We start from the raw sequence: 22748 nt of genomic DNA on the forward strand, positions 1-22748 counted from the left end.
ACATATCTCATTGAGTTCTTTCTGTCCCCCATCACTATTATTTGGTCCTTAATTGCAGGTTGCAATACCCTGTGTATCACAAGTTGGTTTGTGCACCTGAGCATGTCTAGACCTGTACAATCCTTATCAATTATGCATTCTTATTTTCAATCTCTAAGGAGTTAGAGAAAATACTAAAAGTAATATATCTCAACAGCAATAAAAATGTAACATTCTTTTTTCTCCAAAGCTACAGCTAGAGGACAAAGTCCTGTCATTCTGATTTTTAAAAAAGTAAACCTCTACTTTAAAGCAGCCTCATGGAACACTGTATCTCATACTGTCCTATTTCAAATGCCTAATTCTCATGGAGTGAACAGATGGCTGAGAGATAAATTGCTGTACAAAATGATATTATTCTTTGGATCTGTAGCAATATTGCTCTTATATGTAGAAGCTGATACAACCCTTGCTAAATGTTCTGTAGGAAATCAGCCTTTTATTAAGCACAAGCAATATCATTCAGAAGATTTGGTCGTTGCAGGCATTTCATCTCAAATTTACATGATTTCTGATCAAGTAACATTCAGAAGAAGTCCATCAGATGAACTGTTTGGTGATATATTGTATGGAATTCCTTTTTTTCAGTAATGCAAATACAGAAAATAGTTAAAGCCTGTGAAATGATTGAATTAGGATGGAGGATGAATGTGAAATTGCCTATCCTGCACTATTATTTCTCAATAATGCTTCAATTTCCATTTCTTACACAAGTTATTTTCCAATTTGTTTTTATTTCTATGGTTTTGGTACCATTCTAGTAGGAATCAGTTTCATTTTAATAGACTTTTTTCATATGGCTATAACTCGATGAAGTACACATGAAATAAATGCTTGCAGAGCATTATTACATACCAGCGATATGTTAATGTGTGCATGATTGCAGTTAGTCCTACATGCAGATATTATATCAAATATCCCTGAGAAATTTCCAGTGTATTGAATAAGTAAAGTAGAAAATTAGGGTAGAAAGTAAAATTAAATATAGAATTATATAATCCAAATTAAGAAAAAAACCCACTAATTATTGATGTTTATTGCATTTTGCAATTGGGCTGCCTGAATGCATATGGATTGTTATATTGCTTTGACCTCTTTCCTGAATATTTTAAACAAATGGTTTCTTTGATGCTAGTGCTTCCAGCTGTATCAGTGCTAGAGGCCTGCACAATCTAAACTTGTGTGATACAATTAGAATGCAGCCAATTCCAGATTTGGCAACAGATGTTGTAAAATTCATTTCAGATATTATATGCAAAACTACCAGCACATCTTGGCTTTGGAATTTGCAATCAAAGAAATCAATGAGAATTCCAGGATCTTGCCAAACATCACCCTCGGTATCCATATCACTAATAGCTATTACATGGGAAGATGGATCTATCTGGCTTCCATGGAGCTTCTCTCTACGAAGGAAAGGTTCATCCCAAACTACAAATGTGACCTCAAGGACAATGTAATCACTGTGATTGCAGGACATAATGCTTACATTGGTCAGTTCATGTCAAACATTCTGAGTTTATATAAGATCCCACAGGTAAGAGCCATCCCATAAAGAAAGGAGTCAAATCTAAATACAGTATTTCTTGCTTGATTTAGTTTAATTTCTATTCCAAATTTTATATTTATGAATCTATTAGTGTCAGAAACATTCAAACCAGAGATAACATTGCCTCACATAGTTAAAATCACAATCAAGCTAAACATCAAAATCTATTTCATCAAGGGTGGGACAGAGAGGAATGATTCAAAATGCTAGAAAGTTATGTAAACCTAATCTACAGAGTAAATCATGTCATGGAAACATGTGTAAACATAGCATAATCAAGAGGTTCATATTCATTCTTGAAGTTCTTACATTTCTGGAACTTTGTTTATTTTAAAAAAACTAAACAATTACAGGTATCATAGAAATTATATTGGAATATGCAAATGGTAGTCAACTCTGCCCATGCCTGGAGAAAATAATATTTAAATAAGATCCTTAAAATAGAATAAGTGATTTGGAAGTATATACTCTAATTTCTTTTTTTTTTTTCTTAGCTCATGTATGGTTCAACTGCAGAGATAGATGAAAACATAGAAGCTGTTTTCTTCCGTCAATTATTTCCAAATGAAGACCTTCAAATTATGGGGCTGGTCCAATTGTTGCTTCACTTCCAGTGGAAATGGATTGGACTCATTGTCCAGAACCCTAAAAAGGGGAAGAGCTTCATACAGAATAAGCTTGATATATTTTCTAAGAAAGGCATCTGTTTTGATTTCATGGAAGAAATGCCAATGGAATCTGTTATCAACGATATTGAAATTCAAATTAATTTTTATGTTTTGCTCTATAAGGCTATTATGAGAAGTACTACCAATGTTGTAATCACATATGGTGAAAGTGACAACATGGTTTTTCTTAGAATTGTGCCATTTGGTTCAGAATATGAAGAAATGCCAATGAAGAGAAAAGATAAAGTTTGGGTCATGCCAGCACAGATGGAATTCACATCAGTCCCCTTTCAAAGATACAGGGGACTGGATTTCATCCATGGTGCACTATCGTTGGCAGTTTCCTCAAAGGAAATATTAGGGTTTAAGAAATTTATTCAGACGAGAAAGCCTTCTTCTTCAGAAGATGACAGTTTGACAAGAGTGTTTTGGGAAAATGCATTTGAATGTTCTTTCCCAAATGCAGGGTTAGATGAGGACAGTGACAATCAATGCACTGGTGAGGAGTCACTGGAGACCCTGCCTGAATCTGTGATTGAATCTAGTATTACTGGGCATAGTTATAGCATTTACAATGCTATCTATGCAGTGGCCCATGCTTTGCAAGCTATGCTTTCATCTAAGAGCAGAAAAAGAGGAAATGGTTGGGAACTCAGTCAACAGTCGTGGCAGGTAAAAACAACATGAATGAAAATATATTATATATTTATATAAGGGCCAGTCATATAAATGTTCAGCTAATATTTTAGAGTTGTATAGCTAATAAGAATATTCTGAAGCTGAACTAACTCAAAAGTGATATATCAGAACTTCAAATAATAATTCCAGATAACACTAAACATGGGGTGCAACAATGCACAGTAAGAAGGAGGCAATGCCATATGTTAATTCAAGGAAGTTTTGGAAGAAGTGTGGGATAAATCAGTTTCCAAATGAATGGGACTGTTTAATAGGATATAAGGAATGTGTCCATGTATCCCACAGTGGTTTGTGATAGTTCTATCAAAATATTCCATTAGGAACCTCTGAATCTTTTGACGCCAAGGCTTCTTCAAAGTAAGACCATTGTATTCTTTAAATAAAAGGAGAGCTTGAAGTAGCCTTGGTAGTACAGTGCCTTGGTAGTACAGTGGTTTAAAGCACCCTGTTATTAACACAGCTGCCTGCAATTACTGCAGGTTCGAATCTTACCAGTCTCAAGGTTGACTCAGCCTTCCATCCTTTCTGAGGTAGGTTAAATGAGGACCCAGTTTGTGGGGGCAATAAACTGACTTTGTATAAATATACAAAAGTATGAAGGCTATTGCTTAACGCATTGTAAGCCGCCCTGAGTCTCCGGAGAAGGGCGGCATATAAATCAAATAAAAATAAAATAATAATAATTAAAAAAGTACCTTGAGATCTATTATGTAATTACTTATGAATAGGTATGTATGCATCATTTTGCCTTCATTTTTGAAATATAAGCTCTCTGCAGAAGTTCCCTCCACTAGTTTCTGGGTGCAATTGTTTTAGTGTCCTATGTTAAGAATAAATACAGTAATTATCTTTGCTTATTTTCTTGGGTTCTGAGTTTTGATTCCACAGTGAGGAGAAGATTATGATAGGAAGGAAGGAAGGAAGGAAGGAAGGAAGGAAGGAAGGAAGGAAGGAAGGAAGGAAGGAAGGGCATTGAGCTGCAGTGAGTCTTGATTATTTGCTTGGGGTCCTGCATTTTGATTCCACAGAGAAGAGAAGAGTATGAGATACATAAGAAAAAAAGAAAGGATGGCATTGAAGAGTGATCAATAGACAGACCACAACAATTTTTTTGTTGCCCCCCCCCCAGATAAAATGCTCACAATATTTTGGTATAGCAGAGCTTGTGAGCAACAGCAAGTAACCAGGGTGCCATTAAGGGTGAACACTATTGGTCCAACTGACATAGATGATAATATTGCTTCCAACATGCATGGGAATACTAAAGGAAATCTAAATACCTAAATGCTTTTTAGAAAGAATGCAAAAGTCATTAGAAGGGCTGTTAAGAGAAAGTAAATGCCAATTTAGTCCCGGGAAAGAAGATAAAGACTAATTCTGTCTTAGAAGCAAATTCCTTCAGGTATTCATGTTTCTTTTATCATACCCTATAACAATAAATATTCCTCATATTATATTTGCTGATAGGTCTGCCTTATAAGGATAACATCTAATTTATGAAAGATCCTTCATTCATACTTGTTCATTGCTTCCAATTGTTATAAATTTCTTTTAATGATTTCCATTTAGTTCCATTGGCATCTGAAAGCTGTTTCATTTAACAACAGTGCTGGAGAAATGGTTCACTTTGACGAAAGAGGAGAGCTACCAACTGGATTTGATGTTATCAACTGGGTCACCTTCCCCAACCAATCATTTCATCGTATCAAAATTGGAAACATAGCTCCAGTGACTCCCCCTGAAAATCTTCTTACTATTTTTGCAGAGGAGATCATCTGGCCCCCCATGTTTAACCAGGTAGTTTTGGCAACAATATCAAACCATGGTGAATAATTTACTTTATTTTTACCTACTGCTTCAATGTTCAGAAAGTTCTTTCAGGAATTACAGGCATCCAATTACTCTTTTCTCAAAGTGACTCGTGAACATGATTACCCTAAAATAAAAAAACTACGCAAAACATTTGCACTGATTAGAAGAAAGATTTCTATCAAGGGGGATTTACAAAATATAAGGAAAAACTCTGTTCCAGAATTTATATTATTTCTGGGAACATTGGAGTTTTAGAAGCAGGACCTCAAATAGCAACACAATGTAAAGTGGCACGCTTTAGTAACTTGCGACATTCCCTGTGTAACAGATACAAGTTTTTCTACCCAGACACCAAACACCCCTATTATGAAGTCAGCTTCATTTAATTAGCATCATGCAGTAAATGCAGTTAGGAGTGGTGCGGTGGCCTAGAAGTGGAGCTCTCACCTCACAATCAGGAAGCTGTGAGTTCAATTCTAGGTAGAGGCAGATATTTCTCTCTCTGGACACAATGAGAATATATCTGCTGAACAACTCTCCACATTGGCATCAGGAAGGGCATTTAGCCAGTAAACACTCTGTTAACACTCCATTCAGTTGCCCAGACTCCAATCTCACAAGGGCTGATGGGGTTGTTAAACGAAGATGATGATGCAGTAAATGCAGTTATAAGGACTGCTGGGTAGAAGAGGCTCTCCATTTCCCCACCATCTCCCTAATACTCCATCAATGCTAAGATTTGTGTTCACTGAATCTCCATGTGAGAAAAAGAGACACTAAAATCGTTGAGGAAGTTATGATTTATCCCCAGAGTTAGAATTACTGAACATGTTTGCATCATTTAAAAAAAAAATGCAGAACATAGATGAAATGCCTGTATTTCTTTACAAAGGTAGCAGTAAAGCATAAATTAACCAAAGTTGTGTTTCCATCTGGGGTTTGTTTTTGTTTTGCATTTATGAAACCATTCTAGCTTAATTTTGTAGGAAAAAAGAGCGGAATAATAATAAATTAAAAACCCAATATAAAAACTGACTTGAATTCAGTTTGTTAGGGTGAATAAGATAATTGTCATTCTATAACAAGAGAATGCAGCCTTTTTCCTCATCCTCCAGATTTTTCTGAGTCTTAAGAAAAAAGAAAAAATATAAACATTTTCAGGAAAGATTAAAATATATCATTTTTTTAAAAAAAACATTCTTCAATGTTTAATATTATATTAAAAACTATAGGTATTTTATTATAATATAAAAAGCATATACTGAAAAGAATATGGTTATCTAACCTCTTACTCGGTCAGAGCTTCTACAAAATATGGGGATCTGTATCAGCCTTTGAAATTGCACTGATATATTTCTGTAGAGAATATTATCTGGCCCACCATATTCAACAATATTCTGCACTAATTTCCATTATTATTATTTTTGCGTTGATCAAATTCATTTATTAATTAAATTTACATGCCACTCATCTCATCATCAGACTACTCTGGGTGACTGACATCATAAAAGCAAATATACAAATGAGTAAAAATTAAAAATTAACTAAAATTAGATAATCAGTATACAAAGGGGCAGAGGCAGCATCATCTCCCTAGTCTACTAACCATCTCCAACATGGAACACCGCCATTGGAGCTTCAGGTCAATCAGCAGAATGAGGTTTCAATACTCTTGACAGGACTAAAAGAGTGCAAGTGGATTTTCTCTCAAGGAGAACAATGTTCCAGAGGGTGGGAGTCAGGCAGAAAAGGCTCTTTGGACCCTGAATATTCAAATGGTAATTCATTATTTACACATATTTCTACAAGTGTTCTGTCTTTGAACGTACAATATTCACTGAGTGGTTCATCTATGTTAAAATAAATGATTCTGAAATGGTGACTCATGATGGTTGAATTTTCATAGCATATTTGAATATAGAATGGTTTGCAACTTAATCTGCCTCAAAGGTTAAGGCATTTCCAGAAGGGGAGACTAGATATATCTTTCAGGGTTCTGCTTTGACTTGGTCAGCAGATGCAGATTTGACACTAAAAGAAATTACCATGGGCCTCAGAGAAAACTACATTCCAAACACATTAGAAATGTTTCATTAAGATGTGATGATTGGATGACTAACCCAGATACCATATCACTTTTTAGAAAAAAATATATAAGCAAAAGTAGCGTAAGAGATGTAAAATAAAAAAGTAAAGGTGAGAAGATACTGCTTGATAGCCAAAGGGTAAAATATCTACTATTTATAAATATGCCATGAATCATGTTATTGTAAAATATCTGTCTGAAAATTGTTTGGAGTTTTAAATTGGAAAAAACTAGTTAACATAATATAAATCACCAAGTAAAGCTATAAATGCAGTGCATGGAACCAATACTGGAAATCTAATTTTCCATCAAATTTAAAGATAGACTTTTCATTGTGATATACATTCTTTTATAATGTTATAGTGCAAGAATGATTTCCAGTTAGAATGAATTTCAAATTTTTAAATACAGGGTTCTTCTGGTTATGGAAGTATTCCACAGTTCTTCCAAAGAAGCAATTAAACATCCTTTCAAATAGACAATATAGAAGATCCTTGGAGCCATTAAGACATCATTTCATTTTAGAAACGAATCCTTTCTGAGGATTCGCTTCGTCATTTCACAAATTGTGGCAAAGGAGATTTATTTATTTATTTTTATTTACTTAATTTTGTCGAGTACATTTTAGATAATATATATAAGTATAATCATGAATTGAATACATAAAATGAATACAATTAAAGGGAACATTAGGACAGGGATTGTAGGCACTCTGGTGCTCTTATGCACGTTGCTTACAGACCTCGTAGGAATGGGGTGAGGTCAACAGTAGACAGTTTTAGGTTAAGGTTTTGGGGGTTCTGGGATGAGACCACAGAGTCTGGTAGTGCATCCCAGGTATTAACAACTCTGTTACTGAAGTCATATTTTCTGTAATCGAGTCTGGAGCAGTTTACTTTAAGTTTGTATCTATTGTGTGTTCATGTATTGCTGTGTTTGAAGCTGAAGTAGTCATTGACTGGTAGGACATTGTAGCAGTTGATTTTATAAGCTATGCTTAGGTCATACCAAAGGCGGCGTAGTTCTAAATTTTCTAAACCCAGAATTTCAAGTCTGGTGTCATAGAGTATTTTGTTACAAGCAGAGGAGTGGAGGACTCCTCTTGTGAAATATTTCTGGATGCGCTCAATTATATTAATGTCTGATATGCAGTGTGGGTTCCAGACAGATGAGCTGTATTCAGGAATTGGTCTAGCAAATGTTTTGTATGCTCTGGTTAGTAATGTAATATTACTGGAGTAGAAGCTTTGCAAGATTAGGTTTACAACCCTTAATGCCTTTTTGGTGATGTTGCTACAGTGGGCTTTGGCACTTAGATCATTTGATATGAGGACTCCAAGGTCCTTGACAGAGTGAGGGTCATCTACAAGGTCATGTCCACTTAGCTTGTATTTAGTGTTCTGATTCTTTTTGCCAATGTGTAAGACAGAGCATTTGCTGGTTGAGATTTGGAGTTGCCAATTTTTTGACCATTCTGACACAAAGTCAAGGTCTTTTTAAATGGTAGCAGCATTGTTGGTAGTGTTAAATAGTTTAACATCGATGGCAAAGGGAATGCAGTTACTTATAATATGATCACAAAGGTCATTTATGTATAGTATGAAGAGTGTTGGTCCTAGAACTCTGCCTTGGGGGACACCGCTATTAACAGGTGCAGGATTTGATAGGGCGCTCCCTATTTTGACCATTTGTTGTCTGTTTGACAGAAACGCAGTTATCCAATTATGGAGGGGTCTGGAGATACCGTAGGATTTTAGTTTTAGAAGTAGTTTTGTCATGTACCACTGAATCAAAGGCTTTAAAGAAGTATATAAATTGCATCTATAGCTTTGCCCTGATCAATATTTGTAGTCCATATGTTTTTGCAGTTTAGAAGTTGTAGATTACAAGATATTTTTTTCTGAAACCAAATTGTTTATTAGAGAGTAGGTTGTTTGTTTCTAGGTGGAGGGTAATGGAGTGGTTGATGATTGATTCCATGACTTTGCAGGTGTCTATTGATTATTTGTATAATCAAGCAAGATGCAATCAACATCTTGCTTGATTATACAAATAACAAAAGAGTCTTAAAAAATAACCAATATGGCTGCATTTCTTAAATTATACCACTTTCTGTCACTTGGTTACTTAAGCATATATGCTTCGTACAACATGGCCAACCCAGCATCCAGCCTGTGTACTTATTTAATTGGTTAATGTTTACTCAACATAATATTTTTGCAATAGAGTTGCATTTCTCATATCTTAAGTGTTGTTTGTAAAATGACTAAGGCTGCTTGCTTCTCCCAATGTGTGTTTCTGGCCTGTTGGACAATATTTTGTTAATACAGTGATACCTTTGTAGTCATTGTTAATTGGTTCCAGGAGGTGCAATGAGTAAAACAGGCATTGGGAGGGTACCGGGAGGTACCCAAAATGATGAGTAAACAACATTTTTTTCTCATAAGGAATAAGATTGTGAGTCACAAGGTAACCAACATCAACAAGTTTCAGCTTGTGCATTGAATACCAAACAAATGATGAATTCAGTGAGTTTCAAAGCAGCTGAATTCCAAGGTACCACTGTATATGACTTAAATACTAGTCAAATCCAATTCTTCAGATGCAAGAATTCCTGAAACATTAAGTAATAATTTCTCAATTTTCTTAATGTCCAATAGGTACAGCCCTTTTCTATGTGCAATCCTCCATGCTCATCAGGTTGGAGCAAAATAAAAATAGAAGGAAAGCCCTTTTGCTGCTATGATTGCCTTAAATGTCCAGAAGGAAAAATTTCAAACAAGACAGGTAAGAGATTTAAAGCAGAGATTCCATTGCTATGTATTTTGTGCAATGCCTTATTTTACTCTTTAATTATAAACAGTAGTTTACCATCTCTGTACAAATTTGTCCATAATTCATTTGTTCTAATTCATTTGTCCATAATCCTGAAGAGATGTTGATTACTTAGACGTCTATTCGAATATCATGTCATCTTTTTTTTACTTGGGAAAGATAAACGAGACCATATAAATAAATATTTTCATCTATGGTTTCTATGAAAGTAAAGAGATTTCAAGATTGAGTGGAATGAACGTACTATAATTTTGGGAATTACAGTTCAGAAAGATTTAAAATAAATGGTAAAGGAGAGATCTCAGTTAGTTAAGCAATTTTTGACAGTGTATTTTGGGAAACAAATAATAATTTAAATTTAGGTTATGTTTTTATGTATTTATCACATTTCTATACCGTCATCTGAATTAAGTGAATCTGCACAGCTTACACAGGAGAGATATACTGTCTCCACTCCTGTTCAACATTTATATGAAGCTACTGAATAAGATCATCCGTCACCATGGACTGAGGTATCATCAATATGCTGATGATACTCAGCTGTATGACTCAGCCCGTGGTGAGTTAATTGATGCTGTGTCCTCCCTCTGAGAGTGCCTGGAGGCCGTTAGGGGCTGGATGGGAAGCAATGGACTGAAACAAAACCCTTGCAAGACTGAGTGGCTCTGGGTTTGGGGTTCTTTGGCCTAGGGAGAATTGCCACCTTTGGTCTTGGATGCGGTGGCACTAATCTAAACAGACCCTATGAATAATCTGAGGGTTCTCTTGGGCTTGCAATTCTTGCTCAAAGAGATGGTGGCAGTTGTGGCAAGGAGGGCCTTTGCGCAACTGCGGGTTGTGCACCAGTTATGCCCTTTCCTGGACCAACAATCTGTACTCACTGTCACTCATGCCCTAGTCACTTCCTGTTTTGACTATTGCAATGTGCTCTAAATGGGGCTGCCCTTGAAGAATACCTGGAAGCTCCAGTTGGTGCTAAATGCAGTGGCCCACATGTTTTTGTGCAGACCTCAGTGTGTACATATATTACGTCTCCTGCGGGAGCTGCATTGGTTGCCAATTTGCTTCCGGGTGAAATTCAAGGTGTTGATTGTCACCTTTAAAGCCCTTGATGGCTTGGGACCAGGTTATTTTAGGGACCATCTCTTACCGGTCATATCTACCCAACCCATCAGAATAGGGAGGCAAGGAATGTTGTGGGTCCCATCCCTTAGGGAGATACACCTCGTGGAACCCAGAAGAAGGGCCTTCTCCATGGTGGCTCCCTCTCTCTCTGGAACATCATTCCCCAAGAGATTAGAATGGCCCCCACTCTAACACTCTTATGGAAGGCCCTGAAGATCTCATTCGGCAGCATGTCTGGGGAACCCAGAGCAGTATGGAACCCATTAAATGTTTAGTGTGATATATTGTCACTGGGGTGGGTGGTGGGGGTTATTTTATTATTTTATTTATTTATTTATTTATGTTCAATTTATATACCGCCCTTCTCCCTGAGGACTCAGGGCGGTGCACAGCCAGAATTAAAAACATGAAACACAAATATTAAAAACAATTAAAATCTATATAAATTTGGCCCAAAATTTAAAAAACCACAAACCAATTAAACATTTAAAAATTTTAAAAAATTTTTTCCTAAGCCAGCCTGGCTTGCTGGAAAAAATGAGTTTTAAGGGCATAGCAGAAGGCGCTGAGGTCTTGGATTCTCCTTATCTCTGGGGGCAGCTGATTCCAGAGGGTAGGTGCCCCCACAGAGAAGGCTCTCCCCCTGGGGGTCACCAGCCTACATTGTTTGGCTGATGGCACCCTGAGGAGGCCCTCTCTGTGGGAGCGCACGGGTCGCTGGGAGGTCGTCGGTAGCAGCAGGCGGTATCGAAGATAGCTAGGCCCTATGCCATGGAGCGCTTTAAAAGTGATAACCAACACCTTGAAGCGCACCCGGAAGACCACCGGGAGCCAGTGCAGCTCGCGCAGGAGCGGTGTTACATGGGAGCGCCATGCTGCTTCCATCACTACCCGCGCTGCTGCGTTCTGGACCAGCTGGAGCCTCCGGGTGCCCCTCAAGGGGAGCCCCATGTAGAGAGCATTGCAGTAGTCAAGGCGAGAGGTGACGAGGGCATGAGTGACTGTGCACAGGGAATCCCGATCAAGAAAGGGCCGCAACTGGCGAATCAGGTGAACCTGATAAAATAAATATAATTATATTATTTTTAATGTATATTAATGTATACATTAATATATACATAAATATATGTACATAATTACATAAATATATGTAAATAATTAATATATACATAAATAAATATCTTAGTATAACAGAATAACAGAGATTGAAGGGACCTTGGAGGTCTTCCAGTCCAACTCCCTGCTCAAGCAGGAAACCCTATACCTTTTCAGACAAGTGGTTATCTAATATCTTCTTAAAAACCTCCAATGTTGAAGCACCTACAGGATTAATTGTTATCACTGTCAGAAAATTTCTCTTTAGTTCTAGGTTGCTTCTCTCCTGTGTTAGTTTCCATCCATTGCTTCTTGTCCTGCCTTCAGGTGTTGCAGCATTAAAAGTTAAAATGTTAAGATGAAAAGAATGCCCTCATGACACCCAGGGTTGCATATCAGTCTTCAACTTCCATGATGATGAAGACCAAGGACCGGCCTCACATGTGAGAGTAAGGTGTTCCACAGAGAAGGGGCAACAGCACAAAAGTATGTCTTCCTGCAACCTGCCAGCCAAAATTCCTTAAATGACAGAATCTGCAATATACCCTCCATGCCCAATTAAGTGGGATAGGATCATATAGTGGGGATGACAGTTCTTCAAATAATCTGAGAAAGGGCTTTCAAGGTAATAGCAAATGCCTTGAATTGAACTCCCAGAAGCAACTGAAAAAAAATGAAGTTTGTATAGCAGAGGTGTTATATGTGGAATCCTAAGGGTGCTCAATATTGTTTTTGATGCTGCATTCTACATCAGCTACAGCCTCTTCAAGAGTAATCCCATATAGATTGCATTGCAATAATCCATATGGGAGATGACCAAAATATGAATGATAGAGAGTAGAGCTGAAAAGGGTACAACTAGTACATAAGAGCCATGATGGTGCAGTGGTTAGAATGCAGTATTGCAGGCTAATTCTGCTGACTGCCAACTGCCAGTAGTTCAGCAGTTCAATTCTCACTGGCTCAAGGTTGACTCAGCCCTCCATCCTTCTGAGGTCAGTAAAATGAGGACTCAGATTGTTGGGGGCAATAGGCTGACTCTGAAAATGGCTTTTCTTGATAAGAAAAGGATACAGAGAAACCACCGATTCATATAGCACCCCATAGTTGGTCTTGTAGGCTGGAGCTCTTTCTCCATTTGGAACTGGTCAAAGAAGAAGGAGGTGAACCAGACCAGAATTGTTCTTCCCTCTGGGATGGTTCCCAAAACCATCTCAAAAAGATACCATGATCAAGAAAAGCCACGATGATAGAAATAGCGGGGCTCTTCGGAGCCCCGTGAAAATCCCATCCATCAAGCCCCTGCCAGTAGGTCTGCGGACCTCCCCTGTCCTGTAGGGACAGGGGGATAAAGAGGGACCTCCTCGGATGGCCAAGAGGAACAAACAGGTTCCTCGAGGCCGGAGGATAACCCTCTACGCCAGTAGGTGGGAGAGGCAGCCATGGCAGCTGACCCAAAGCCACAGCAGCTGGGACAAGCAAAGTGCAGGAGGAGATGCAGGATCAAGCTGTTTGAATGCCGGGTGAGTAGGACTAGCCCAAATATTTGAGACTAACAATGCCCTTGCCCTAACAGCGGCTAAGAATTATTTGGGCGAAAGATTTAAAATAATTAACAAGGAGAAGAGAAGACCCTTTAAAGGACGATAATACCTACTATCTTCTTTTGGAATTAAATGTTTTTCTAGATGGATTTTTGGTTATTAAGGAATGGATTAGCTGTAAAGAGAAAGAAGGAGAAGAGGAAACGGAATGTCTTTTTTAAAAAGCTGCGAGAATAATAAGCGGAGGGAGTTTAAGATGGACGCTTGTTAACAGAAGTGAAAGTGGAAACTGCAAATTGTGTATTCCTTGCCATTTGAAGAAGAAATTTTGTCTCTTATTTCTCGAACTGGAGTATATTGAGGAAAAACTAAGGAGGTTTGATTTTGGATGTAGTCAATTTGTTTTTGAACTACTTATGGACAGTTGGGAAGAAGAAGCTATTTGGAACAGTTAAAACTGCTGATTAATGGTGTTGTTGTTTTTTTTTATAGAAACTTTATTGAGATTTTTTACAAACAGAAAAAAAAAGAGAAAAGACAAACATACAAACAAAAACATAGGTGTAATAACATTTTCAGTTAGTATCAGATGTGCAATGTTTTAACTATTTACATAAATAATACTTGGTGATATTTCAGATCACTTTTAACTGTTATTTAACACACCTTTAGGTCTATCTTTCATTTTATCATACATCCACTTGTACCACCTTTCCCACATCGTATAATAAACTGACTTCTCATCATCATTTAATTCATAAGTTAATTTAGTCATCTCTGCGCACTCCAATATTTTCCTAATTGTGAGCTCTTCTGGTGGTTGAGTTTTCTCTTTCCAGTACTGTGCATATGCCAGTCTGGCGGCTGTAATTATGTAGATCATTAAATGTATCTTTTCCTTTCCATATGGCTTCTTTATTATTCCCAGGAGAAATATCTCTGGTGTTAGTTCAATATCTTCGCCAATTATTTCATATCCTTTCACTTCTGGGCATGTCCACCACATGTGAAAAAAGGTGCCTTGACCATAGCCACATTTCCAACAATTGAGATGTATATTGGGATATATTTTTGCTAGTCTGGCCGGGGCTAAATACCATCTATGGAACAATTTATAATGATTTTCCTTGTATGCCGCCGCATACAATTTAAGATTCCTGTTCCATGCCTCCTCCCATTCCCCAAAATTTATCTCACGCCCTATATTTTTCTCCCATGCAATTATTTGATTCTTTGTAATATCGTCGAACTTATCGTCACCTAGTAGATAATTGTATAGTTTGGCCAGAATCTTTTTATTTGTTTTATTTGTTCCCATCAGGACTTTATCCAATCCATTTGATCCTAGTTCTAAACGGTATTGTTCTTTGTCTTTCTGATATCTAGATTTTATTTGTGAATAGGTCCACCAATCTAAGATTATTCCTTGGGTAGGGTATCATTTGGTTTAAGCTTCCCTCCTTCGTCTATATATCTTTATATCTGCCCATTTTCTCCATCCCCCTTCTATTGGGGTGGATCAGGGCCTCCATCGTTGAGAGCCAATTTGGGATTTTTTTGTAATATCTTTGCCTAATCTGGATCCATGTTTGTATCAATGAGTCTCTAATTTTATGTCTTCCTTTTCTTCTCTGTGTCCCAAATGTGGGCATGCCACCCTTTTAGATTAATGGTGTTGTAATGAAGAAGAAGGGCATACCCCTAGAAGTGGACATGATGATACCATATATGGAATACAAAAGAACTAAATCTGTTAGTCTTTATAACTTTATGGATATTGGAACTGGAAAAAAGGGGGTAAAAAAAAGAAGAAAGAGTTTGAACTCCTAAAGGCTTCCTCATATAGATGGTGTGTCTCAATGGAGCATGCAAGTATGCTGTCTCTACATCTATATGGTTAATATTATATTTATACTTAGCTGCCCACACTAGCATTGTTCTTAAAGTACTAGCTCGTAAACTAGGAGCAAAAAACTCATCGAAATCCTTTTCGGTTTGAGAAAAACCTTGAGCTACAAGGCGAGCTTTATGGGTTACTGTCCCATCTATGCTTTTCTTAATTTTGTAAACCCATCTACAACCTATTAATTTTTCACCAGGTGGAAATTTCACAGTTTCGTAAACACCTAACTTAATTAAAGAATTACTTTCCTTACTCATTGCCTCCTTCCAAGCATTCTGCTCCTTTTCAGGATAAAGCCTGATATCTTCATAACTTGAAGGTTCTATATTAACCTGGCAAACTACGGTTGCTGTATATCGATCAGGTGGACGCCTTTCCCTAGTAGATCTCCTAGGTAATACGGGACTTACAGCAGACTGTTCATCTGATTCCTCCCCTAAAACTACCTCCTCTAAACCTACTTCCTGTTCTTCATCCTTGATAGAGGATTTTACATCATCTAAATCCTCAGGAATATCATCATGCTCTATACTAACAGTATTATTATCATGTCTATAACCTGCACGCTCTAGTTTATCCCATCCTTCGTGCTCTAGAAATTTAGCACTTGCACTACACTAGTAGTTCCCTGTGCCCAAAACCTAAAAGACCTATGATTTGATTCATAGCCAACGAAAAACTTTTTTCTGGCTCTCTGTTGATCCTTTCTCCTTAAATTAGATGGAATATGTACCCAAGCTGGGGCTCCAAATGTGTGTAAGTAACTAAGATTTGGTTTCCTCCCATGCCATAAGGTGAATGGTATTTCACCCATAGAGGAATGAACCACATTGTTTAACACATGGTTAGCACACATAACAGCCTCACCCCATAAGTTTTCAGGCAAACCAGAATCTGCCAACATAGTTCTAGTCATGGCTTGTAATGTTTGACCTCTTCTTTCAATATACGAATTGTGTTCTGGTCTGTACGGAGCAGACCGTTTATGCTGGATCCCTGCATCCTGCAAAATTTTTTCCAATCTTTGGTTGGTAAATTCTGTACCATTATCAGTCACTAAGCATTTAACCTTAAATTTCTGTTTCCTTTCCACAAAACGCAGCCAGTTGTTAATATGCTGGAATGTTTCACTTTTTGTTTTCATAAGATAACAGAATCTGTATCTTGAATAATGGTCTACTATGCTTAGAATATAGCAGGCACCTCCTATGTTAGGTTTTTTGGGTCCAATTAGGTCTACAAACACTACCTCTAATGGATTTTTTGTTTTAAAACCATTAACACGGTTTGCTGGTGTTACCCTACTTTTCTGCTGACTACAGGCATTGCAATTCAGATATTTACTACATGCTTGTAGTTTTATCCCTTCAGATAACTGAACTGTTTTCTTTAACATCCTGAAATTTAAATGCCCAAGTCTCCGGTGTAACAGATGAATACATTCATCATGTGGTTTAACATTCTTATAAACAGACTTAGACTTAGCCACCAATACTGGGTTATCCCTTAAAATAAATAAATCATTTTCTAAACTTGCAGTAACAACCTTGCCATCTTTCTCAATAATACACTTATCATTTTTAAATGTTACTGTAAGCCCAAATTGCAATAATGATTTAACAGATAATAAATTGAATTTTAACCCAGGAATATATAACATAGGCAATGGTTTATTACTAAATGACCAACGAGCAACACCCTCTCCAGCTACCTTAACCTTCCAGCCATTTGCTAGTTTAACATGTTGGTTACTCTTCTCCATTTTAACAAATTTTTTTCTATTTTTAGAAATAGATTGAGAAACACCACTGTCAACAACCCACCAATCCTGGTTAACATCAGTAGTTGAACTGGATATAGCTAAATTACAACCCTTCTTGGGTCTAGTATTGTCCCTAACAGACATTTTTTTATTCTTACAATACTTAGCTATATGCCCTTTAGCCCCACATGCAAAACAACGTTTTACAAAATAGGCAGTTGAATACATTTTTTCTTCTTTTGGTTGTTGCAGTCTCAACTGATCCCTTTCTTGTCTTCTTTTGGATTCTTCCAATAACCTACCTGGCATTGGTTATGCCAGCCAATGTCAGTTCATCTCTGGACAAAACCTCTAACGAAGAAACATAGTCGTCATAACTATCATTCAAAGAAGAAAGAATTATATAAATTTGTTGTAGTTCTGAGAAAACAAGTTCCTTTTCATGCAGCTCCTGGAAAATTCTAGTCATGGATTCCAAATGAGCCATCATATCTCCACCTTTAAGACGATGTTGCTTAAATAATCTCCTTGTAAGATAAATATGAGCACCCACAGAGTCACGAACATATATATAGTCTCTTCAACTTGGTCCAACACCTAGCAGCAGACTCTTCACCACGAATATGGACAAGCTGCTGGTCACCCAGTGTTAGTCCAATAATGCAAAGAGCTCGTTCATTGTCTCTGTTAAACTTGGCTAATATCTTCGCATCTTCCTCATCAGCAGGATCCCATGCTATTACATCCAGTGGATTATTAACTATGTCCCACAGTCCTTCTCTACGCAAAAGTAGATTACATTTTGCAGACCAGGATACATAGTTTGTTCCATCCAGCCGGGTTATCATGGAAAAATTTGCTGCTTGTTCTAGTGCCATCTTCACTTGCATTGTATATCACAAACACAGTTTGTACTATTCACATCAACTCTCAGTTTAGCTTTTAACAATCCCTGTTAGTTCTTGTTGGCTCTGGGCCCATAACCAATGTTAAGGATATTGTTGTTGTGTTACCAACCAGCAGAGTGTAGAGCACAGAGAAACATTGCTGAGAGCAACAAATAAGAGATGTGCAAACTGGTTTATCAAAAGCTTACTTTATAGTGAAAAAACAATCTCATAGTCTTTAAATCAATCCAAGTCTTTGCCAGTTAAATCAGTCCAGTGATACAGATATCTTCTTACCATACAAACAGTAGTTGGTTAGAATAACAAACTCACTCTGGTTCACAAACTACGATGGTAGCAGATCCATCCAACGATGATAGCACAATGGTAGAAACTCCTCACACAATGGTAGCATATCATCAACTGAATACTTTACAGAACCTTCCTTAAATATGTTCACAACTAATTACAGCATGACTCAGCATTACAATGAATCAACAGTAAAACTTTAAAGTCACACAATACATATTCATATTAAAGTCACAGAACACATATATTGCCTGGACAACTTGTTAGGCTCAAACCATATCCTAACAGACAGAGTGAGAAAAACACCATAGTTTGATTAAAATGGATGTAAATGCTTTTTATGTGATTGATTCCTAAACAATGTAAGGAGGAGAGTTTCTCTTTCCTCTCTCTCTTTCCTTTTTACCTTTTTCTTTTTTGCTCTGTATTATTATTTTTTATTTTTTATTATATTATTTTTCTATCTCATTCCTTTCTTTTTGCTTTTCCTTTTTCTTTCTTTCCTTTCCCTTTGATATTTTTTGTCATACTGCTATTTCATTTTTCCTCTCCTTTCTCTTTTTTAAGTTTACCCTTCTTTATTATTATTGAAAGAAGTATTTTTTTAAAAAAAGGGGGGGAATGGGAATATAGAAAAAACTACAAGAAATATGAAGATTATAAATGAATTTCTGAGTATTAATAAGAATTGCTGATAGATTTAATAATTACAGAAAACTATTGTTTTTTTATAGAAAGTAAGGAAATGTGGATATCTGAATATTGCTAAGAACTATTTATAGATGATGATTTCTAAAGCAAGGAATACTATTATAGAAAAATGTGGATACTTTGAAAGAAATTTCTTTAAAAAAATATTTTTATTAATAAGCATGGTTTAAAATGCTGTAAGCTATAAGAAATATGAAGATTATGAATGAATCTTTGATTACCAATATGAATTACTGATAGATTTAACAATTACAGAAAACTTTCTCTTTAAAATGGTTAAAAATATTGTTCTTTATAGAAATAAGAAAATGTGAATGAAGCTTTGAATATTGTTAAGAATTACTTATACGCGCTCATTTTCAAAGCGAGAAACGTTATTAATAGAAAAAATGTGAATACTTTGAAAGAATTCTCTAAAAATATTCTTGAATTCTTGAATAACAATAAGATTTGTTTATCGATTCTATAACTATGGTGAATTGGCCTATAAATGGTTTAAAATGTTGTTTTATAGAGAAAAGTGAGAAACAAATAGGAAATGGGAGAATTAATAATTCGGGAGAGAGTAGGAGAGAAGATATATTTCAAAAGGTATTACTATTTTAAATTGCTAAAGAAGTATGTTTTTGGGAATTAGATGATTAAAATTAAATTGTGAATTTGTCAAATATAAGGTTAGGAGTGGAGGAAAGCATCCCTGGAGAGCAGCTGACTAGGCTGTGAACCAGCTAAAAATAAACTTAGGAGGAGTGGAGGAGGCAACGCTGGAGAGCAGTGAAAGCCAAACTGCGAACCAGTTAAATATAAGGTAAGGAGTGGAGGTAAGCATCCCTGGAAAACAGCTAATTAAGCTGTGAACCAGCCAAAAATAAACTTAGGAGGAGTGGAGGAGACATACTGGGGAGCAGTTAAAGCTAAACTGTGAACCAGTGAAATATAGGTTAGGAGTGGAGGGAAGCATCCCTGGAAAATAGCTGAAAAGCTGTTATCCAGCTAAAAATAAACCAAGAAGGAGTGAAAGAGAAAATGTTGGAAGCAGTTAAAACTAACTGTGATCCAGCCAATAAATAAGGTTAGGAGTGGAGGAAAGCATCCCTGGAAACCAGCTAACTAAGCTGCAATCCAGCTAAAAATAAACCTAGGAGGAATGAAGGAGATACATTTGAAGAATGGATATTGACTTTAAAATGTCTTTCAGAGAGGAATGAAATATTTTATATTGGTTATTAGATGTGTTCTAAAAGAAACATTGACTTGGTTTGGGTCTTTGAAGTACAGAAAATACATGAAATACTGATTGTTAAAATGATAAATGAATACTATAAAGTGCTGTTTGGATTTGAAGTTTAAGAGTTAGGGTGACTACATAATAGAAACTTAAAGGATAGAATAATATGTTAGATTGAATGATAAAAATTGGGTTTAGATTTGGTTTTTTTTTGTTGATGTTATTTTTGTTATTTTTTGGTTGTCTTAAGATGTTATTGGATGAAATTGGGAATTTATACCTATGTTATACCGGGCCAGACTCTTGCTCCAAAAAGATGTTGTTTTATGTTTTATGTTTTAAAAATTTTTTTAAAAAAAAAATTAAAAAAAAGAAAGAAGAAGAGCCACGATGGATGTACTATCCTTATCCCTATCCCATTCTCTCCAGACATCATCCAAAAGAATGACCAATATCATTTTCTTCCCATATCCAGGCCTAAAACCTGACTGCAAGTAGTCCAGATAATTTATTTAATCAAGGATCTTCTGGGGTTGCAGCACAATCATCTTTTCAACCACCGTCTTCCCTAAAAAGGGCAGGTGGGAGACTGAACAAAAATTTTGAACTCTTTGTGTCCATTAATAACTTTTTGAGAAATGATACACACTTACTAATAGTGACTCTAGGTTGTCATTGTTCAGATTCATCCCTCGTCTTTCTCCAGCAATGCTCTACATGTGGTCTAGATGTCTCTTGACTCTTTTCAACTCTCTCAAATCCTCCATAAAGCACAGAGAATGCCTGGTTCAATGGGATGAAAAAAGTTGCATGGGCCTGACCTATTCAATTCTCTCCGAGCCCTCTTCTACCTCTCTATTCCAATAACAGTGAGCGTTTTGGCAGGCCCATGCAGCAGATCCTATACAACAACGCCCCAACACACTTTGGAATCTCACTGGGCCCATTAATCACTGGAGCTGGATCAATTGAATATGTCTTGCAAAAGGGGTAGAAAAATCTCAAGGTCACCAGGGCTTCATGTATCAGGGAGGGAGGGAGGGAGGAAGTTAATTTTCAAATGCTCACTGTCAGGAAAGGAAATACCTCTGAAGTGATGACCAATTCGGTAATGGGTTGTTGTCTATAACATTAAACACATGACTGCAATAATTTGTTTTCCAGATGCAGATGACTGTTTCCCATGTTCAGAAGATCAGTACCCAAACAAAGCTCACAACCTTTGCATTCCAAAACACATCACATTTTTGTCTCATGAAGAGCCTCTGGGAATTAGCCTGACAGCTATTGCTTCCTTCTTTTCTTTCATCTCAGTTATGGTCCTGGGAATCTTCATTAAGCATCAGGACACGCCCATTGTCAAAGCCAACAACCGAAACCTCACCTACATTCTTCTCATTGCTCTCCTCCTCTCCTTCCTCTGCACTTTGCTCTTCATTGGCCAACCAGATCAGGTGAAATGTCTCATGCGACAAACTTCTTTTGGCATCATCTTCTCTGTAGCTCTTTCTTGTATATTGGGGAAAACAATCATAGTGGTCCTTGCTTTCATGGCCACCAAACCCGGATCCAAAATGAGGAAATGGGTGGGGAAAAGGCTGGCCAACACTATAGTTCTTTCATGCTCTTTAACACAATTCTCCATTTGTGCAGTGTGGTTGGCAACTTCCCCCCCATTCCCAGATTCTGACATGTATTCCATGGCTGAAGAAATTGTCCTAGAATGTAAAGAAGGTTCAACCACCATGTTTTATACTGTTCTTGGTTTTTTGGGATTCTTGACTGCCGTCAGCTTTTCAGTTGCCTTCCTAGCTAGGAAGTTACCTGACAGCTTTAATGAAGCCAAATTTATCACCTTCAGCATGTTGGTCTTTTGTAGTGTCTGGATATCCTTTGTTCCCACCTATCTGAGCACCAAGGGAAAATACATGGTAGCTGTGGAGATCTTTTCCATTTTGGCTTCTGCAGCTGGATTACTGGGTTGCATCTTTTTTCCCAAATGTTACATTATTATTCTGAGGCCTGATTTGAACAGAAAGGAACAGCTGACGAAGAAACGAAACTGATTTCTTTGGTCCACTATAAGTTCTCTAAATTTTGATAGAATCCTCATTTGCCTCATTAAAGGGCTACTGACCATCTTAAAGAACTGATTGAAAACTATTTCTTTGGTTTTTTAAACCAAAGATATGCAGTTGTGAAACATAACATTTTGAATTGAATCCTTATAGTATGTTTCCTATAATATAACCCTGGCAAAACTGAGTGGCTTTGGGTACAGAGAGTTCCAGGATCTTAGAATGTTTCATCCTTAGTTCTGCATTATCTGTTCAAAACCAGTTTGCAGGCTGGGGGTTCTCCTGAAGTCACAACTCCAGCCCAAAGATCAGATGGCAGGTGTAAACACGGGAGCTTTTGCACAACTCCAGTTTGTGCACCAGTTGTGACTTTTCCTGGATCATGACTCCTGTGTTTTGCTACTCAAGTCCTGATTAT

The 22748-nt window shown here is 37.0% G+C and overlaps 2 protein-coding genes across 2 annotated transcripts; both read left to right on the forward strand.

The window, feature by feature from the left end:
- Positions 1-1291: 1291 nt before the first annotated feature.
- On the forward strand, positions 1292-2943 carry LOC148113853 (vomeronasal type-2 receptor 26-like). The gene is made up of 2 exons (XM_087893465.1): positions 1292-1576; positions 2083-2943. The coding sequence occupies exons 1-2, from the start codon at positions 1292-1294 to the stop codon at positions 2941-2943; spliced, it is 1146 nt and encodes a 381-aa protein (XP_087749591.1).
- A 1585-nt stretch (positions 2944-4528) lies between these two features.
- LOC117657089 (vomeronasal type-2 receptor 26-like) lies at positions 4529-22481 on the forward strand. Its single transcript, XM_087894463.1, has 3 exons — positions 4529-4752; positions 9514-9640; positions 21417-22481. The coding sequence occupies exons 1-3, from the start codon at positions 4573-4575 to the stop codon at positions 22316-22318; spliced, it is 1209 nt and encodes a 402-aa protein (XP_087750589.1). The 5' UTR covers positions 4529-4572; the 3' UTR covers positions 22319-22481.
- The last annotated feature ends 267 nt before the right edge of the window (positions 22482-22748 follow it).

The sequence above is a fragment of the Pantherophis guttatus genome, chromosome 4, assembly GCF_059756535.1.
Source record: "Pantherophis guttatus breed Tessera chromosome 4, ASM5975653v1, whole genome shotgun sequence".
NCBI lineage: Eukaryota > Metazoa > Chordata > Lepidosauria > Squamata > Colubridae > Pantherophis > Pantherophis guttatus.